The sequence below is a fragment of the Musa acuminata genome, chromosome BXJ3-4, assembly GCF_036884655.1.
Source record: "Musa acuminata AAA Group cultivar baxijiao chromosome BXJ3-4, Cavendish_Baxijiao_AAA, whole genome shotgun sequence".
Classification (NCBI taxonomy): Eukaryota; Viridiplantae; Streptophyta; class Magnoliopsida; order Zingiberales; family Musaceae; genus Musa; species Musa acuminata.
The window spans coordinates 43,293,156-43,315,423 of NC_088352.1; the positions used below are offsets into that span (position 1 = coordinate 43,293,156).

Genomic DNA, 22,268 nt, shown 5'->3' on the forward strand with positions numbered 1-22,268 from the left:
ATGAAAGGTAGAAAGAAACAAGAATGTAAGTATAGTTCTCCTTATATATTGATATCACTGTAGCTTTCGGATTCGAGGACATTATGCTTCCAGACCAGATAAAAGCTTTCGGAATGATATCAAAGAGTATACATCGTAAATGTGATCTATTATTCTTCGATTTCAATTTATGGTATTAAAGTATTCTATAGTAGCATAATTATGATTTTATGCTCTTAATTTATAAAAAAATCATATTTTGAGATCAAATATATTAGATTATAAATGTACATCAAATTTGTTTTATATTTAGACTTGTTTATTAGTACTATTTACTTTAAAAAGGTATTATTCAGTCTTTATTTATGATGTTTGAATAATCTATCGTTTTGTTGATATGCTTTCTTATCTCATCCGTTTGGTCACTTAATTGTCGGCATTACGGTATTCTGTGAATTTGATTATTGGACTACCATTGACAGCTTGTTATTAGTGATAATATTATTGAAAGCGCCAACCTCCGATAGTCATTGTGGCAACAGTTGCATATAGGTGTTATTTTACACAATGAAAGCATGGTGGGGTGCAATAATCGGGGGTGATCACATGCTTGATTGCTTGTGTGCAGCAGCTTTACAATGGCCGACTTGCCTTCATCGTAGGTGACTACAGTAGTGTCGCTACTTGCGACGGTTGCAGCATTGCCTTTGATTAATATACATAGTAATGCCACTACTACTATGTTTGTTGGTCATGACCAACATTGAATAGATGCCGAAGGCCAGAGTTCTCATTAGTTGTGCAGTGAACAAGAACAATTGCAATGACCGATAGGGTCATCTTGTGAACGCATAAAGCCACTTGTTGTGGCCATCGTGTGGGGTCACCAGTTCACGCATATGCACAGTTGTATGGTGGGACGACGATTGGCAGCACTCCATCAGTGGTGCATGGCCGCAAAGTTGTTTTGCTAGTGAGGAACACATGGCCGATGAGAACAACCGTGCATGAGCCCGATGATCAGTGAGGTCATTGGTTGGATGTGTGAGACGATCAAGATGAGAAAAAAATTAGGGTTTCACCGTTAAAATGATAGTTTTGCCTTATAAACCTTTTAATTCTAATTCATGACCTTTTAATAGTTCTACTTTTTAAATTTTAAATATTTTTATTATATATCTCAAATAAAATTATAGTTTTACCCCTTCAAAATTAAATAGTTCTAACTTATGTCCTTAATTATAAAACTGACTAATTTGATTTATTTAATCAAATATTTTGATCGAACTTAATCTTGACTATATTGTAATCGCTTGACTGGATTTATATTCGATACTTTAATCAAAATTTGACTTTGGTTAATTTTAATTTAATTAGTTGGACTGATGTTTAGCCTAATTTTATGCCTAAAAAAATATATTTTTTAATTTTTTTTTATAGTTTTCTCATATGACATATTGATAAAATTTTGCATGTGATAGTTAAATTCTAATTATTCTTTTTAGATATTTATTTAGTTATTCAGATGTATTATTTAAATTTATAAAATAATATTTATTTATCACATAAAGGTATTATTTAAAATTCTATTGATTAGTGTATATATCTAAAAGTCAATGTTAGTAAGTTTATAAAATTGGTCTTATATATGAATGATATTTTGCTTATTAGCAATGATTTTAGTTTACTATATGAAACCAAGATGTTTCTCACGAAGAATTTTAAAATGATTGATACGAATGAAACAATTTATATTATTGATATTGAGATATTTATAGATAGATGTCAAGGATTACTAAGATAATATTAGAAATGATATATTAACTAAGTTTTGGAGAGATTTAGTATACAATTTTGTTCCACTAATGATACACCAATTACTAGAGGTGAAAGATTTAATCAAAGCCAGTATACTAAAAATAACTTAGAAAAAAATCAAATGAAGGATATTCTTGTATGTAGTTGGAAGTTTATTATATGCCTAAGCTTGTAGAATATCATATATCAGTTTTATAATTGAAATGCTGAATAGATATCAAAGCAATCCAAGAATGGAACATTCAAAAGCTATAATGAAAATAATGAGATATCTATAAAGGAAGAAAGATTATATGCTCGATAGCTTGAAGTGATTGAATATTCAAGATTTATATACACATTAACCGGAGAGATAATTTCTTAGAAAAGTACAAAGCAATTGCTTATTACATTATCAATAATGAAAGTTGAATTTATAATATGCCTTAAGGCCACAAATTAAATTTTATGACTACATAATTTGGTATGTTCAAGTCAATTATCAAGTCAATTATCAAGTCATTGAAGATATTTTATAATAATACTATAGCAGTTTTGTTTTCTAAGAATTATAATTATTCTAATAGTTTTAAGTACATCAAAATAAATTATTATTATACTCATTGGATTTATTGGATTATTTTAAAATTTATGATCATGTATAAAATATTTTAAAAAAATTTTAGAATATAATTAAGTAAAATTATTTTTAAATAAAATTTTAATTTTCTATTTTAATTTTAAAATTTAATTTTAATTTTTTTATATCTTATCGATTAAGTGGCCAAGTGGGAGAATATTAGATTACGTGGCTTTATCTAATTAGAAAATATATATTATAGATTTGATTAGATTCTAATTATGCTTATCGATCAATAAATATAAAGTTCAATGATAGAATTCCTTAGGAGATGATCGTGATAGGAGAGACTCTCATGATTATCATCTTGGACCCTTCGCTCTTGTCTTAAAAGGTAGCTCTTTGTAGTTTTATGAAGGATAGAAAAAGAGGATAATACAAATATAATTATTTTTGGGTATCGATATTGTTGCTTTCGAATTTGATGATGATGCATCTATAAATCAAATAATGATTTTCTGAATGATATTAAAATGTATATATTATAATTTTAATTTATTATTATTTAATTTTAATTTTTTTAATATTAAAAATATAACAGTAGCAATTTTTATGCCCACATACCCATAGTGGAAGGAAGGCCATAGTTTTCCCATCACAGCTTACGTATTAAGTCCGCTACCAGCCACTTTTATTGCCACCATTCACATGCAATCGTCATTAGCAACTTAGAAGACAACTACTGCTGTCCGATCCTAAAAATCAAGACAGTGATAGTAATCTTCACTGACATGAGAGCCTCCATCTCTCCAATCCTTAGCAACAGGTTATCTTCCACCATTCGATTTATGGGCATTTGTATTAAGGTCCTATCTGAGTGACACACTCATGCAAATGGAAAGATTTCCCCTTGAGAATAGTTAGGGGTTTCAGGTTAAGAAAGGATAACTCGTTAATTAGTAATCAGAAAATGAATTGATGATGAGAGAGAGAAAGAGAGAGAGAGAGAGAGATAGAGACAGAGCATCGAACAATTTCAAAAGGCTTATCGCATGCTTGGTTCTCTCTTGTTTGAACTTTTAATATTGTTTGTAGACATTATTTAGATTGATTCTGAACACAAAAAACACTAAATTTGGACCCCAAAGGGTACAGAGTTGCAATCATGATTCGGGCTCTGTTTATGCATCAGCAACCTGAGAATGAGCTGAAACAGGGGAAAGCAACAATAAGGGTGGATGGGATACTCGCATGCGTCGCTGATTAAGTGCAGCCCAAAGCTGGGTGTGATCAGAGCACTGCCCAACAAAAGGGTGGCCAATTCAATCCACAGACATGGATGGCTCGACCCACGAATCAAATCCTACACCAGCTTCCATCTGAGGCCTGCATTTCCAGGTGGCCATGAATGCAGGAACTGGGCTTCATCTTCGTCCGGAAACAGTGGATCACCTGACAACTCTGTATCGGACGCTGAGTGCAGCCATCTTCCAAGCATGAGTGACACTGGTTTATGAGAACTACCTATGAACAAGGGACATGGAATCTTTCTTCGGAACAGTGGTCAGGGAACACAAAATAGTAGTTGCTTTCGACTTCCTCAGTTCATGGTCTGCAAGTGTGCTGGCTCTCTTTGTTAGGAATAAGTGGAATTCCATTTCTCTTCTTCTCAGAACAGCCTATGGATGAATACATCTCCATCATCAAATGCATATCTTCCACTTCCATGCACTGTGTACTCTTTTAAGCAGAGAGTTGCACTCGATTCTATCTGACAAGTGTTGTTGAGATCTCCCACAAGAAAGAGCTCTTCCTTTGTAAACGCAAAGCACCTCTTTTTTCAGCTTAAACCAGTGGTCACATGGCAACAACTATTGTGCCCATTGATCTGTAGGTCTCTTTCCCTCGAAACTTCTGTAGTCGTAAGGATTCAGATAACTAGACTAGGAGTTACTGTAACAACAGCAAATCCACCAGCCAATGGGCTGTGGTAACAGGAAAGGCTTTTTCTTTTGTGTGTGTTTTCTGTCGTAGCTATCAAAGATACGTCTCCTCTGTGACATGACAGGGTCGAAGGTCCTGGATTCATGGAGTCCATGAGAGACAGAGAAAAGGCTACAGCAGAGCACCAAAGAGTGAGCTCACCACAGCAGGTGCAGGGAAAAGCCACCGTCAAACTCCGGGTGCTGCTGTATGTACTTTTGGAGCACCTCATCATTGATCCGAAGGGCTCAGATTGGTCTGGTTGACGAAGAAGAAGAGGTTGACAGTGTACGATACTACTGCGCCTGGTTGACTGGCACAGTGGATGGTACCGCCGTACCCAATCTCCTTGTCTACAGGCAGTTGAAGAAATGGCAAATTTATGGGTAAAAGTTCCTCTGTCTTTTAATCAAATGCTGAAAAGTAAAGGTGGATTTTTTTTTTACTTGGCTGATCAAAAAAATCATTTCAACATGACAATGTTCAGCATTTTTTATTTACTAGATCAGTTTTAAGGAGAAAACTGCTGTTAAAGATGGCACATTACATTTCGTATGTGCTGCATTAAGCTTATGCAGCAACTTGAATTGTGAATGCACCATCCATAATGTTCAGAGAAGATCTCTTTTCAATGACAAGGAAACTACAAAGATCAAATAGCACTGTTGCAAAGATCTGTTCATAGTGCATTGCAGCATATGGAGATGGTTTCATTTCTTTGATCAAATTTGCAAGTCTGGCTGGCAAATGAAGATAAAAAGCAGATAATATAAGCCAAGCATAGCACATATACTAATCCATGCAACTTGATCTTTCTTAGGCATCCTATTTGTATTTTAGTTGCTTCTGTGCATTATTAGTTTAAAGAGATGCAGAAACTGATGACGATAATTTAAGAGCCGAAAAGACCGAAACAATACCCGTACAAGTTGGTAGTATACTGAGCAAGATAAAATATTTAAAACATCCAAAAAACAAAGTTATGGTATTTTTTCTTTAAAACACGCAGGTCAGAAAGTTTAACCACAATAAAAGACCATCAAAGTATATTCACTCGACCGGGAGAACAACCATATCCACATTGATGAAGAGTAGCAATACAAATCAATGCCAATTTTGTAACAACTAAACACACACCAAAAGCAGGGTAATAGCAGCTAAGCTCGATCATTGTTTCAATGTATTCAGAGCAATTCCCTAATCCTCTTCAGGTTGACTCTACAGCCCAAGATATCATTATACACATGAAAATTAAGCAAACCAATACTTATCCAATAAGGCAAGCATGATAGAACAAAAGGAAACCCTTTGGGCATGTAGCAAATTCTAGAAGTGGCATCTTGAAGTTTTGTATTATTCATCAAATAATAAAAAGATGTTCATGGACCATGATATTTCAAATCAAACAAAAGAAAGAGCAAAAATTTTCCTTGATAAGTTTACAGAAATGATAATTTAACTAGTTATGTTCTCGGTTAGCTATGCCAATGACATATACTAAGAATCATTATCAACTAAAATCATAATTCCCCTCTCTTTGGCTGTGTCTACTAATCATTATCAACTTGAAAATGATAATTTTCATGTGATAGCATGACATTTTACAAAATACATGCAATGGCTAAAACTAGGTTACACGGTTTAAAAATTAAACCAACCAGAGAAATAAAATATGTGCAGGTGATTGTGAAGGCAAATTGAGATGTTCAACCCATGTTGTAGATCTTATGCAATATAACAAAACCAGGAAGTGTAAAATGCACAGACTAAACCGCAATCAATACCTTCAATGCATATAAACCTACCATTCATCGAGAGTTCAAATTACTCCAAAGATTTAACTTATTAACAAAATTTATCCTGCATGATTCCATATCTGTATAATTGTTGATTGGCCTCCAAATGCGAAATAAATGAAAGGGTGAGAAAAGTAGACAAATAATGAAGATCAGGAGTTACACAGACAAGAGATACTGAGTCTTCAGTCCAATTGGAATTTCAGAAAAGCCAGTTATCACCCATTAGGCAGAATTATTACTTTGCACCCACTAACAAGCTGAACTTGTAAATCCCTCCAGGGAAAGTAAAATACAGGTCTCAATAGATTGGATCAATCAGCAGCCCATCACAGCACAATTATAAACAAAGTTGCCCGAATGCTTGCTCGCAATCATGTTCCATACTGGTGGTTCCCCATTTGGAATCCAGGAGTTGAGCTCAATCATTCCTCCAAAGGAATCTCTGGTTCCACCAATCACTATTAGTCGTTCGCCACAGGCACGGAATGCAAGCCCCCAGCCATTCATTGAGACACAGCTTTCGGGCAACCTTCCCAATCCGACCCATGTATTATTCACTTTATTGTACTTCCTCAACTCCTTATCAGCATAATGAGCTGCATAAAGCTCGTTGTTCACCACGGCTACAAGTGGAGGTGCACCACTCGCACCGTTGAGTCCTGAAGACATGTCAGGGATCACCCTCCAAGAACGTCGCTCCAGATCATACTCTTCCCCACATGTCAGGACCTTTGTGTTACTGGCCATTCCACCAATGACATAAAATTTCCCATCCATGAATACCCCCGAGCACATCTTTCTTGCTCGGTTCATACTAGGTAAGGTCTCCCAGGTATGGGTCTCGGAATTGTAAATCTCTGCAGTGCTTACTATGTCACCCTGAGCATTGATTCCTCCAGCTATAATTGCTTTAACTCCCAGGCTAGCAGAGCCAAACAAGCACCTAGGTGAGTTCATAACCACACCAGGAGACCAGGAGTTAGTCAAAATGCTATATCTCAGCACAATATGGGAATTCACCTCCTTACCAAAAACAAGGAGCTCAGTGCCCACTGCAAGGGACTCCTTATCAGAGCACATGAAGCTCTCGGTAGGGGGCATCTTAGGAACCGTAATCCAGCGCTCACGATATGGATCATAAGCATCCCATTCATGGATGCTGCAGGAGAAATAGACCCAATGCTCAATGATATCCATCTTGCGACGTAGTTGGTAGAGCTCTCCGCTATGAATCAATGATCGGAACATACGATTGAGTGATGCGACAGCACCATAATCTGACCGAGAAAGGTGAAGAAGGCAGCTAATTATCAGCTCCCGGCCAAGCCTGCTGACAATGTTTGAATCGCTATACTTCCCATCGCTTCTGTGGTGATATGGACCGTCCAGAGGCAGCTCCATATCTTTGATATCAGGGGTTTCAGGCTGCTGTGGTGATCTATTCATTTTAACCTGACCTTCTAGCTGTCGTTCTTCAAATTTCTCATCCAGTCGACGTTTCTTGTTGCCCGAGGACTCATGGAAATAGTAATCCATGCAATGCCAATTTGATTCTTGTTCACGGGAGCTTCTGAACGACCTCGATATCAAATAAGAGCGGCCGTCCAACATAACTCCAAAGCTCAAACCCAATCAAAGCCTGAAATTTTCAATTAGTGGCCATGAAATACCTCCTTCTGTCCTCCCCGAAGTATAATCTGACTTGACTTGGACCACAAAGAAAGAGTAAGAACGAAATAGATAGGAAAAATTAGATTTTGTGTAGTCTCCTGTGCTAAGTGATCTAGAATACTTGCGCATAGATCGGTTACAAGGATAAGAACCAAAAAAAATAAAAACCATAAAAATCCAATCTTTTTGTGCGTTCCAGTATGCTCACCAACAGAAGCGGCGAATCACCGATCTGAGAGGCGAAAAAAATGCGAACCCTGGATAGAATCAGCGCGATTCCACAAAGGCTCTATACGCAAAAGGAAAAGAGAAGGAAAGAACCCAGAGACCAAAATCTCAGAACAACGAAACTCATGACAGAAATTAGCCGACGGGAACGAAGAAATTAGCTAAAAGATCCTAACTTCACTCGGATTCCCAGCCCTGAGATCGAAAAAACACAAGAAAAACCCAATTTTTGGTATCCTCGTATTTCTTTATCCAAAAACAAATAGAAAAAAACTTGGTTTTTTTGGTAGAGGCAAAGAGGATCGAGGGAGATGGAGATATCGAAGGAAGGAAGGGAACTCACGGATCGGTTTGGGGAATCAAGAGGCGAGGGAACGGAAAGACGAGTAAATAGATGAAAGGAGAGGCCCTTTTCGGAAAATAAACTTCTCTCTCGTCTTCTTCTTCTTCTTCCTACCACATCCCCTCCATTTTCCTATTCCCCTTCGACTTCCGCTTCTTCCACTTCTCGCTCAATCTCCCCTTTCACCTATAGGCTTCGTTATAGACCAAAATTTAAGGTCATTAATCGCCCTTTTTTTTAATTATGGGTATAATATACTAATAATTCCATTGAATGGATTTTGTTCCAAAGATGGGAAGTGGGACCCCTTTTTGGGCCTCTACTTCACCTGGCATTTTAACTCTTAATAATTTCTTCCTTACTCCTTTCTTAATTACTTTGTCTACTAAATTCTCAGTTTCTTTAAATTTCTTATTCCAAAGTTTAATTCTTTCTTCTTGTTTTTTCACTTCTTTATTTGTGAGAATATACATTTTTCCGGTAATTCTTGAGAAAATAAGTTGAAAAGAATAAAAAGATTTCGAAGTTGGTGCGTGGTTGGGACAGCGTATCGAAAACGTGACTCGCGCATGCCCTGAGATGTCACAGTTAACCAATAGAAAATAATTATGAATAAATTTAGAAGCCATTTTGTTTCCTACCCTATATATATATATATATATATATATATATATATATAAAATAAGCCATTTTATTATTTATAACATCTTAATTACTAATCTTACCTTTTGTTTCGTATGACCGACCAACATCGCTTGATGCCTCCTCATTGCTCGACATTATCTAGTGTTGTTTGAAGAATATTACTTAAAGGTGACAATGACAATACCGACAACATCATTCATTGACTCGATATGAGTGGCCACTAGATAGATGCAACTCAACGATCTAACACACATGGATAGAAACACCATTTGTCACCGCTCGATATCGCTCAATGCCACTTCATTGTTTGACATCACTTTGTCACATCGTCGATGACCCGACATAGAGGTAACCCTAAATCGATCTCCGTCAACCCCTACAAAAGGCACGTTTGTCACCTATCGATCGAATCTCATCAGGTGAGCTGATTCGAAGGATGAGTAAGACGTGTATGTGTCTCGAAATATGCATCTTTTATGGTTCATATATGTCCATTTTAGAAGGATGTAAATAGCAAAACAAGATTCTCAATAAAAATCTCATAAATTTAACTATGTTTAAAAATATCCATGTAAATATTAAAATTATAAATACACCCTCAAAATATGAGTTTTACGGATGGGGAAACTCTAAAATTATTTGAGAGGTATTTTATAAATTAGGTCCAAATTAAATATAAAAAATAACATATTACATACCTAAAGATGAATTGAATATAAAAAAGACAAACTGACCTTAAAAAATAGACAATATTTCTTAAAGAAATATGAAATATATGGCTCTATAACATAGGACAAATGACATGAGGAATTATGCTACACAATTATATTGTGATACGTGAAGTGCGAATCATTATGGATCTATATTAAAAGGATTCTAATATATATAGTTTAACTTGATTGTTACATCACTAAATTGGTATGGAAAATATTTTCTTAGATCATTGTATATTAATTGAGTCGGTCTTTACGCTATAAAATACGTCTCCTCCAAAGAGAAAGAAAACTCTCTCACAGCCCTTTACGTTCGTCTTCTCTACCTTTTCTCAATATTAGAGGCATCAAATTGGATTATTTTACTTCATTTCAGTACACAAACTATCATCAAATGCTCAAAGATCGGTAGGTGTTCTTCTATTTTTTGAGGGCTCGGTGGACCCAAACCAATGAGATGGTCTCCTTGAGCTGTCTTGACAACACCACTTAGTCCATGATGGGTTGAATCCAAAGCCTTCCATTGAGTGAGTGTGACAACACTTGTTGTTTATATAGGATTGGATGGTGAAATGTCCAATCCCAAGAAAGGAATTGATTGATATGATGCATGATGTAAAAATTTCTTCAAGAAAATTTATAGAATAATATTCAAAGAACATTCAGAGATCAATTCTTGACTTTGAGGTGAGGTAAGAGGGTTAAGACTTCAATTCTCGCAGTAGGATTGTATTAGCTCAATATATGATCATCATGGACAAATATAAATAAATATACATCTTAATTCAAGAGATTTAAAGGGTTCAATGTCTTCATCATCTAATGGCTAATTAATTGCTAGTATATGGCATGCCCCCACTAAGCTGCATGCTTGTCTACAATGACTATGATTTTATCAAGAGTATACACTGACACAAAGAACAAACAAAAAAAAAATCTCTTAGTGCATAAATATCTTCTCCTCTCAATCATACTTATTAATTTCATTCTCACTCAAAAAAACATTTATTTCCCATCTAAAATTTAAAAAAAATCATACTCTTTAATCATGTTTTAGATGAGTTAGAAAAATAGATAGATGTGCTAAGATAGTTAACCGAATTCGACATTGATATTCTCATTGCCAAATTATTTTTAGGTATTTGCTTCTTCAATTAATAGGAAATTAGGTTTCGAGTTATAGATATATATCCTCCTGCCATTTTAAAATTATTATAATTTTTCATATATATATATATATATATATATATATATATATAAGGCAATAAAAGAGTGCTAAATGGGTGGGAGAGTATTCCAAAAATAGTAGATGTAGCTTTCTTTGGAGGCATATTTCAATTCTGAGGAACAAGGAAAATGTTATATCAGATATTTGAATTAATGTAGTTATTTTGCTTTGTGAAAAAGAAAATTTGCATGATATAAGATGAGATTCAATCAAATTTAGTTGGTGCATTATATAAATCTTATCTCTTCCTGTCTGTATCCTAATTCTCATCAATAATAGTACTAATGATGACTTCTTCAAGCAAACTTTGCAGCTAAGGGTCAAGGATTACAGAGCGTTCTCTCTGTCTTTAGTTGAATGTGGAGACGTGAGCCATTGTCCTAAAACGACATGAAGTTTAACGGGTGTTGAACACATGGATGGAAGAAGAGCCTTAAACGCCGCAGTTGTTGAAGTAGAAGACAACTCCAACATTTGGAGTTCACAGAAACCAAAGTGGATCAATAAAAGATAGCACCGCCGGGAAGAGTCCCAAAAGCCAAAACTTCCGCCCATCATGCGAAAGTTTCTACTGCCGGAACTGAAAAAGAAGAAGGTAATCTGATAGTTCACGCATGCTTATCTACAGCATATGACATGACCTAAAGCGAGCAGAGCAAATCTATCTTGGTCGCAGCCAAAAGGACCTACAAGAGCTGGTCAAGCAAGATACCATGGGAGCGAACTGTGGAAGGTAGAGAAGCATGCGTTGATGAGACTACCAAGGTTGTCAGGATTGCTTCAAGAATAAGCAAATTGAATTCAGGAAAAGACAGAGTTTTAATGTGGATTTCGTTTGGGATTATAATGAAATCTTATTATTGAAGAATTTAATTTCTACTGTGTCGAATTGTATCCATTACTTCTGAATTTGTATTTGTTTTGGTGTTTTATTCTGTTGATTGTTCATAATGTTCCCGATCTTGCTGGTACGGTTTGTTCTACCTTTCCCTGTCGAAGCTAGTAGGCAAATTAACACCTGCTTCAGATGATGGATTGGACGGCTTTGTGGAAATTTTTGCTGCAAGATGACAATGTGTATCTTTGTTGACTCTTTAAACAGCAATTAACCAATCTTCGTTTGCAGATTTGTATTTTAGCTTGTGATGATGATGATGGCTAGCTAGGAAAAATGCTTATCCTAATGGCTTCTTGTGCTGCCTGATCAAAGAAAGCTGTAAGAAGATAAAAAGATGATGTTAGAGTGGAGAACTTATCGAAGAATGTTGATAAAATTATAAGGTCATCATCTAGTCATGTTCATATGCCAAATTAAATATAAGGAAAAAAAATGTTATCTGCTTCTTCATCAAATCATTCTACTTATGTTCATCAGAAAGATTTTTTCAGATATGTTGGAGCAGATTGGTGTCTGTTGTCAGAGATTAGAGAAAGTCTTAGGGAACATTGGGGCATATTAAAACTGAGTGTTGCTTCTACAATATTCAGGAATCAATCTCCATTTTACTGCAGCTGAGACTATTCAGAGTTCATCAATGTCTAAAGTTTGGCAATCCAAAGTGCAAATATTCTGGTTTTTTTGTTGTTGTTGTTGCTTTGAGTGTTCTATTAGGACTCAGTTATGATTAAGCAATCAAATTTCATGTAGCAGTTATAGTTATCTCAGCTGATAAAACACTCCTCAAAGTTAAAGATCATGATTTGAATAAATGCTTCTCCCAGAACACAAAAGATTGAACTCTCTGTTCATGACATCATGGAAGAAGGCAAGTCTCAAGTAAAACTTGATACACATCCCAACTTATACTTCAATCCATTTTTGTCTCTTGTTTTAAGCTTTTTCATAAGAGACACTTGATTGAGTTCTGCAGCATCTCCTTCTTGCAAATCAAGTAGTCTATGCCATTTTCAAAATAGGGCTACTTATGTTCCTGCCTAACCTACACTTGTAGGAAAGCAAATGTCAATAATTATTCACTTGCAAAGCAGTAGAGCATTTGAATGATGAACAGAATGCCTTGTTGAGACTGTTGTCTTTATCATGACAAGAAGGCTTGAGACTGAACAGATCAAGAGTGCAGTTCAGCTTCCTTTGGACTAAAACCATGATGCCAGCATATCTTTAGCAACAAAAACTGTTCGAAGTAATCCTTCCAAGGGAAATAATTGCTTGGTTTTTAGCACCAGTGAGGTAGCAAGAATTAAACAGCATCAGAAAAGAATTGGAGAAGGAGAATATGATGCAAGCACACATCACATTCTCCTTTGCTTGTGGCAAAGCCTTCACCTGAGTGAAGCATGCAAAGGCTTCACAGCGCCTAGTTTGTGATCTCGGGGTAAATACCAAACCCAACATTAGCTTTGGAACTTATCAAACATGTCTTATCATTGATGGGAGATCAAGATAAAGATGATCGATAATAGGGTGTCGGTCTCTCACTAGTGTGCAAGGATCGAGGATGGATCAATCATTCATTCGTTTTTAGAATCAGCATTATTAAGACCACTAGGTTTTGAGGGTGAAGGCCATTAAAGATGCGGGGGAAGACAGAGGATGTAACGATCACTGTGAAGTTTCCATTAGTATATGAATTATAATTCATCACATTGGATGAGTTAAACTGAGGTGTTGGCAGCATCTGCACGCCCCATGTGAGAGGAAGGAAGACAAGACAGTGGTCTTCGATGGCAACAAGAGGGTAGGCATTGTCTTCCAATCACAGCATCTACCACTTCTATTTTCACCACTCACATGCATTCTCTGTTAGCAACTTAGAAGACGACTACTGCTGTTCTGATCTCAAGAAAAGCTCCTAAAAACAAGACAGTGATTGTAATCTTCATTCCAATCCTCAGTAGCTGAGAATGGGCTGAAACAAGGGAAACAGTAAGCACATCTTTTACTATCGTACATGGATTCAACTGAGATGGGATTCTCACATGCACTCCCACATACATGGATGGCTCGACCCATCATGAATCGATCCTCCACATCTTTTGCTGCACTGCATCTTCAGCTGCAAACAGTCCGAAGCATGTCTTTGGTTGGAAGGGAACTTTAGACCTTTTGTTGAGATTTGTCATCAACGGCAAGTGATTTGATAGGATGGAGAAGATTGTGCGAGAGCGGATGGAACCGACCCTACGCTTCGTCGAGAGTTTCATCGGAGAGGGACATCGTCCCAAAGCATTAGGTTGGCGTCTCAATCTAGCCCATGTTTCCTGTTCAAATCAAGCTTTATAGATTGAGGAAGACGGAGGAGGGACATCGCTGACAAGATCGAGGTTAGCGTCATATCCGATCTCGATTTCACACCATGATCTAGTCCATGGTTTTTATTCGAATTAAACTCTTTAATCAGTTATTTTATTTGATCTTAACGTTACTATATGAGGAATATTTTCGAAGGAATTTATTGTGAAATTCGGATCCACTGCCATGTCAGCGATCCATGTCACTTGTCGTGTCAGCGCCGATTAGACCACATCAGCGGTGACTTCTGCCATGGCAGCACTTGCCTGTGTCAACTCAGCATGACTGCTGCACAGCAGACCGTATGGCAATCTACCAGTCTGATCTGTGATAAATCAGATTCCACATCAGCACCTGTCTGCATCAGCGGCGCTGATTACTGACACGTCAGCGTTAACTTATGCCACATCAGTATCAGTTTGTATCCTATCAGCTGTCTCTGCTGATGTAGCAGACTGCATTGCAGTCCACATCTGCCATGTCAGCACTGTCACGTCATCATCGGCTGTGCACAGTCAACGATGCCTGCTGACACCGAAGACTATTGCAGCTCACATCTGCCTTGCCACTTTCCACATCAGCAAAGTTGCCACATCATGATAAATTGACGTGGCTTACTACTATGTAAGCACTGCCACGTCACCACCAGCTGCGTACAGTCAGTGATGCTGCTGAGACAGAAGACTGCATTGCTGTGCACACCGATCTGCCACATCGCAAATACCACCCCAGCAGTCTATGTTACATCAGCGAAGAGTAGCAAGTAGTCACCGATCTGCTATGTCAATGATGCCTACTGCCACGTCAGGACATTTCATTATCACTATAGTTGGTTTGTTGCCATATCAGCAATGCTTACTGCCACATCGGCATGGCTGTTGACACGGCATACTCTATGTGAGTCTGCATGGTATCTAGGTGGATTAATCTGGAATTGTCCAGCTAAGTCCCGTAGCCAAATCAGTATCGAACCTAGATGACTCATGATTGAGTTAATATGTGTCCTGATTAAACTCAATCTCTTAATCACATGTGGTCGAACCTGACCACTTTATTATTACTTTTAGTAATAATAAAGTTTATGAAAGTTGTCAATATAGTGAAGCACTTGCAACTTTTGATCGATTATTTTCAATATATAAATTTTCTTTGAAGCTTATTTATAATAATCTAATGGGCGTAACTCAAATTTCATTTTATTCATCTTCTCATTATATGCTTATCTTTATTAATAATTTTATAAGATTTACTTAGATCTATATTGTGAAGAAAAAATTTAAAAAAAATTAAAATTTTAAGAGTTCAAGTTAACTGTTGAAAATATTCTTAAAAAAAAAAGATTACGCATTGATAATGGTAGGGAGTTTATTTACGAAAAGCATAGCAACAAAAAGGAAACTCACATGTGAAAACTTACTTCTAACAGAACGGAAGATTCGACATACTTGTAAGTATAATATAATGTAAAGATTTACTCAAAAACTCATTGACAGAAAATATAATATATACAACTTATATTATTAATAACTTCTCTTAGTCTAATCAATTTAAAGTCTCCATACAAACTAATGTTTGATGAGAAATTAAATATTAAATATTTTAGAGTATTTGATTCACTGTGTTATATTTATATATTAGACTAAAAAAGAAACAAGTTTAATGGTAAGATTGCATCTTTATTAGTTATGATGAAAGAAAAATTTTAAAAATATGTAGATCTACAAATACATAGATATATGGCATCGTGGGATATTGTGTTTGATGAAATTTTTTCTTATTATCCTTCGTAAATAGTTCTTTTCAAAAATATCAATCATAACCATGTTCAAAACTTATGGTTGAGTTTTCTTTGTCATCGGATGCTTCTATGGATTTTAACTTATTTTTTCTTTATCTGTATTTAATACTATTATTTTTTCATCATGAATGATGGAGTAAAATGATAAGAAGAGTAACAATGTTCATAAAGAAAAAAATCTAAGAATAAAAAGATAAAAAAGAATAATTATCATAATAACATATTTAGAGTTGAAAACAATATAAGCATATATCATTGTTTCTTTTCTAAACAAATGATTTTAAGATTACTTGTTTTGATAAGACCAAAGTATTAAAGAGTGGGATGGTATCATGAATGATAAAATGAAGGCTCTTCATAAAAATGAAACTTAGGATCTTATTCCAAAGCCTACAAATATAAATCTAACTATTTGTAAATTAGTTTATAAGATAAAACGTAAGTCAAATATAAGTATAGATCGCTACATGACAAGACTTGTTATAATAGGGTTTTCTAAAAAAATATGAAGAAGATTATGAGGAAACATTTGGTCCTATGATCAAGATGACATCTATCATGATAGTGATTGCTCTAGCAGCTAATCTTAAATTAAAAGTAGTTTGACAACTTGACATGAAGAATCTCTTCTTATACGATGAAATTGATAAAAACTACTAAGGTATTCTTTTATTTTTAAACTAAATTATGTTTGCAAGCTCAAGAAGACCCTCTATGGGTTAAAGCAAGCTCGAAGACTTGAAAAAACTATTTAATACTTGTATTTCTATGGTTATTTTTTTTAATTTAAATCCTAACTTATTTATTAAAAAATATAGAAGTCTTTATGTTATTGTTCTTTTATAGTTTGAAATGAAAGTCTTAGGGGAGCTTAATATTTTTTATAGTGCAGAGGTGATTAATATAAAAGAACATATATTTATTTCTCAAACAACTAAGAAAATTATTAAAATAGTTTGAATTTAATAAAAGTAAGAACATATATTTATTTCTACTCCACTTGATGCAAATATAAAGCTAAGTTATAATAATGACAAGGTTATTTCTAATCCTCTTCATATTTTCATGTACTTAGTCTTATTTGCTTAATATTACTATTTTAATTAGTTTTGTAGGTCATTTTATCTAATCTTCAAGCAAGTTATATCTTGTCGTAGTATTTTTTAAAATATATAAATTATACCATTAATTTAGAATTATTTAATAAGAAAGGCGTACATATTATATAGTTATGTAAATATTTATGTGGGAGGTGATTTAGATAATTATAGTTCTATTTCTAGCTATATCTTTTTTATATAGTTCTATTTGTATCTCATGCTATGTAAGAAATAACAATTAATCTCTCTTTTTTTATATATAGTTCTGTTTGTATCACATGTAATAAATAATAATTAATCTCTCTTTTTACAACAGAGGTAGAATATAAGGTTTCATCATTTTCTGTTCAAGAATGTATATAGTTAAGATGTTTAATTGAGGATGTCTACCATCAAATTAACAAATCGATTATTTTGTAATATGATAATTAACATATTTTAAAATTAACTTTAAATCTAATTTGTCATGCAAGAGTCATTGAGATAAGTTGTTAACTTTAAAAGTATTTTAAAATTTAATAAATATCTTTATCAAATCTCTCTCTAGATAATTGTTTGAAGATCTTTGAAGTAAGTTGAGACTTACCGCTAAAAAAATATTTAAAGGGGGAGTGCTAAAGTATTATTTTTTGAAAGATTTTAGATTCTTATCTTTTATCTTTTTAATAAATTGATTAGATAGAGTCTTAGAAATAAGAGTCTCTTAGTTTAAATTATTATTATTTAATATCTATAAATAGATGACATCTACGCATGTAGAGTAGATCTATCAAAGTATAAGTGTTCAGGTATATAGGACAAAGAGTAGCTCAAGATCCTATAAGTATTTTTTTCTCTTGATTAGTTTAATATAAATTTTCTTTTTTACTTCCATCTTGATTTTTTTTTCTATTTGATTTGATTTTTCAGCTAGTAATACCTTATTACTATTATTTGAAAAAGAGTTGCATGATTTGATTTCTCCCTTCTCCTGCTCCTTCCATAGATCCATCTACTCTTTTTTGTCCTCTTTGTGCCCCCTCCCCTTAACTCCTTTACCCTAATTGTAAATGCCCCTTCAAGCTTTTTTCCATTTTTCGTCTTAAGTGTGTTTGCCTCCTCCCACGATTCTCCAAAGATCTAAGGTAGAGAGGAGTCTGATGATAGAGAGGCCACAACACGAGAACCACTAGAGGAGGTAAACATACTTTAGATAGAAAATGGAAGGAGTCTTGAAGGAACATTTACAGCTAAGGTAAAGAAGTCAGGGGGAGGGGGCATAGGAGGATAAGAAAAAGCAGGTGGATTTATGGAAGAAGCAAAAAAAGGGGGTGGCACAGCAGAAGGAGCAAGGAAAGAGGTGATAGAAAGAGGGTGAAGGCTCTAGGAGAGAACCTATCATTTAATTGTCCACCCATACATTATGATGTACGGGTGAAGTTAGAAACCTAAAGCCAACTAAAAGGATTCTTTTTCATATTTATTATTTTTTTTAATCTATTTTTAATTTTTATAAATTATGATGTATAATTCTTATTTTATGGAATGATTTTTGAAAGTAATAGAAGATTTGACGTAGGAACAAATGGTTCACAATCACCATGATATCATCATTCAACTGCCTACGTCAACGCCGAGCCGGTATCATTGCTTCCTCCGTCTCCTCCTCCTCCTCCTCCTCCTCCTCCTCCCCCTTACCACTGGCTTGTTCGACAATGGAGTGCCTCCGGTCCTTTCAACTCACTCGTGGATCCAAATACATCACATACAGTCGCCACCCTCTTGATCCTCTATTACATCACTTATTACATGGCTCTCCTCGATCCATCATTAGCCTCACAATAGTTGCTCTCTCTTTGCATGGCCTTCGCTACTGTCTCTTGCGCTACCAGCCTCAACCTAATTAATACTTGCTTGATGCGGTCCTGCAGAATCATAAACTATTATATTTGTGCACCAAATAAAATTACATGAGATGTATTTCCTTTTTCTAATCTGATTCTTGATTGCAAGCTTGCTAGGAGAATAATAAGTTATTGGTTACGCTGCTAAATCTCCTTGTTGGAATTTCTGCGCTTAAATTATTCTGTGTCTTTCTTATGCATTAGTCATTTGAGAAGAGTGAAGAGTAAACTTGAAGAATTTCTGTAGTACAAAGATAAATTAAATTTGGATACAAGTTAAATAACAAAATGTGGATGAAAGATAAAAGATGATGCCAATTCACCTATATATATATGAACTGCATTAAATAGTAGGAATAACATGTGTCAGAGAGAGACAGAACAAATTAAGACTAGTTTGGAACATACCACACATGGCAGTGACTTGTAAGCAATATGCATGCTTATTGTAGATATATTAACATGTATGAGAGAGATAAGTCATAGTGGAAACTGTCCAAATTGCCAGTAAAACATCAGCAACAAATTTAGCTTAAAAGATTCACTTTATGGTCATTCAAATTATTTAGAGGTTGCAAAAATAATGTAGTCAACATGGCTATCTTCAAGTAGTCATCAAATTCTTTTCTTGATAATATTGTTTCAGTTACTAAACTAAGTTTGTGAGATCTATTCAAAACCTAGTAACCTGTGCAAAGCAGTAGATTATGAATGAATTGGGAAACACAATCTTTTCCCTTACATGAAAAATATGTTGTCACTAAAACTTTTACCATTACTCTTTTCATTTTACCTATGCAGACCTAGTCATCATGTTACCATTACTCTTTTCATTTAATCAAGCCTTAGTGACATACTTAATTATGTTGTCACTAAAACTTTTTTAAGTCAAGATTTTGATAGAACCATTCATCGTCAAATATTATCATAAAAAATTTATTTTATTAATTTGTTTATTTTTAGTGATAAAATTTGAATATATTGGGCACAAAGGTAAGTCACCACTAAAAAAATCATTAGTGACAAGCGTGTCTTTTCTCATCATTAAAGCTTTTAGTCGCTAGAAATTGGTGACAGATCATTTCATCAATAATTATTTTAGTGGCCTTTTTAAGTTTTAGTGATAACATTTTTTTTTTGTACCTAATGATTATTTTTCTTATAGTGAAAGTCGATTATCGATTAGGCTTATTTGCTATAAAATTAGGCCACGAATTATGGAGCCTAGGAAAAAGAAAAATGCTATAAAAAAAGTTGATTATCTCCCTTATGAGTATGATCACAGAGTAAAAATAATATTTGAATGAATGAACGAAGGAGAAAAATAATCTTATATTCGTGAATGATCTTATCTCCGTGACTTATCTAAACCTCTTTCAATGAATGAATGAATGAATGATCTTATCTTTGTGACTTATCTAAACCTCTTTCAATGAATGAGTTGTTAATGACTCTATATATAGAACCTAAAAGTGTTCTTCCAATTCGATATATCCTTTAATGCGGGTGTTAATATAACTATACTAAAATATTTTTTTTATAAAAATTTAAGTTTTATAAAAATAATTTTAATAATTTATTTATTTTTGTTGGGATAATATTTTACTTAATACTACAAGTCAAAAGATGATTAAAAATCACGCGATCATCTCAATGACGGATGTGATCTCAAAGTGAAATGCTTGAGGTGGAACGGTGCATGAATCAAGCACACACAGGTCCATTGTTTCAAGAATAGCAGTCTCCATTACATGCACGACATTTATTGGGTGCATTAATTGCCGCGCAATCATGAACTAAATTGAAAGACGACAAGTAGAAGAAGAATACTATGAGCACGTCTCATGTTTTTCCTCCTCTTTCCGTGGGATCGAAGCAAGCCCGCCTATACGATCCGAAGGCGATGATCTCGTTGGAAAAGGATAAGAGATGGCCGTGAGAGACCTGGCACGGTGTTCTGAGGTCAACGCCGTGCATCAAATGAGATAGCCGCCTGCCATTTATGTCGCCAGCACGCTACACCAATAACACTCGAGACTGTATCGAGCGACGTAGTCTCATCCTGAGCTACTTGAAAGGTGTAAAGTAATATCGAATGAAGCAGGGTTGGACAGATACTACTGTGCTCATGTCCAAGCAAACGAGGTGATCGCCAATAGTGGCGATGATCTTTAAATACCTATGTACAAAGATGTTGACGATCATTTATAACTACGTAACATCAACACACAGTAACATATATAAAAGTCACCTCAGAAACAACGCTGAGGGTCGGATCTCATGCACTCATACTCCAACTCTTTTATTTTTAATTCTTACTAATTTAACTATCGGAGGGATCGAGTCAGGAATCCTTCTCCTGATTTCGATCTATGTGCAAGCACCTGACAGATAACTAAATGAATAATCTTCGGCTTTCACCTTGAGAGAACGATATCTATGTTCAGTCTCGGGTTAACACACTGCAGCTCAAAAATCGACATTCGGGATGGTTCAAACTCTACTGACACGTCGGCAGTGGAAGGGCAGGTGTCGGAGACGCATGGACGTACAAGGGGCATATGCCCCTTCTGCCTCATTGAGAGAATCTCGTCTCTCTGAAGCTTCTTCATCAGCCATGGTTGATGACACTACTTCAATAGGGAACACTTCTCCCTCCGACTATTAGACATGCATGTATATGGATCGACATCTATAATTTCCTAACAATAATGGATCTAAAATGAAGATTCACGTTCGAAATTACAAGTCATATTCAAGTTTTGGGATCTCATGGACATCCCTACTACTCACCACGCTCGACACAAAAGGCACCGGCCTTCTTTGCATTCGGTCGAACACCTGGAACATGCTTCCCAAGGCGATCTCGAAGACCGCAAAACGTGGGAGAGGAGGTCAGTGCTTTGATGGTAACACGTACCTGCACCTTCTCGTGCTTCTTCCGTGTCCACCTTTCTTCTCCGAGCAAACCATAACCTATTCAACGTGGTACAGATTGATCCCTGATTCCCTTAATAAGATAAGCCTAAAGCACCAAAACTCCAATCATTAATGGAGCTAAACGACTGACACGACGACGATGATGATACCGAAGAAACGTCACGCGGAAGTCTCTTGTGATGGAGCCTTCAGTGGCTTCTTGGAAAGGCTAAAGAAGCTGTACATGAACAGTGTCAATCCCCATTTGATTAATGGATATTGGTAGATTATGGTACCATTAGCATGGTAATCATTCCAGAGCGAGAGGTGTACCTGTCATTTTAATGAA

General features: G+C 35.2%; 1 protein-coding gene across 1 annotated transcript; it reads right to left on the reverse strand.

Moving 5' to 3' along the window:
• Positions 1-6,106: 6,106 nt before the first annotated feature.
• LOC135636702 (F-box/kelch-repeat protein SKIP11-like) lies at positions 6,107-8,563 on the reverse strand. Its single transcript, XM_065148618.1, has 2 exons — positions 8,381-8,563; positions 6,107-7,777 (listed from the first exon to the last, which is right to left on the reverse strand). The coding sequence occupies exon 2, from the start codon at positions 7,747-7,749 to the stop codon at positions 6,454-6,456; it is 1,296 nt and encodes a 431-aa protein (XP_065004690.1). The 5' UTR covers positions 7,750-7,777; positions 8,381-8,563; the 3' UTR covers positions 6,107-6,453.
• Positions 8,564-22,268: the final 13,705 nt, after the last annotated feature.

What these genes read in the sequence shown, in the direction of transcription:
- LOC135636702 (XM_065148618.1), bottom strand. Translation starts at nt 7,749, where the DNA reads ATGTTGGACGGCCGCTCTTATTTGATATCGAGGTCGTTCAGAAGCTCC.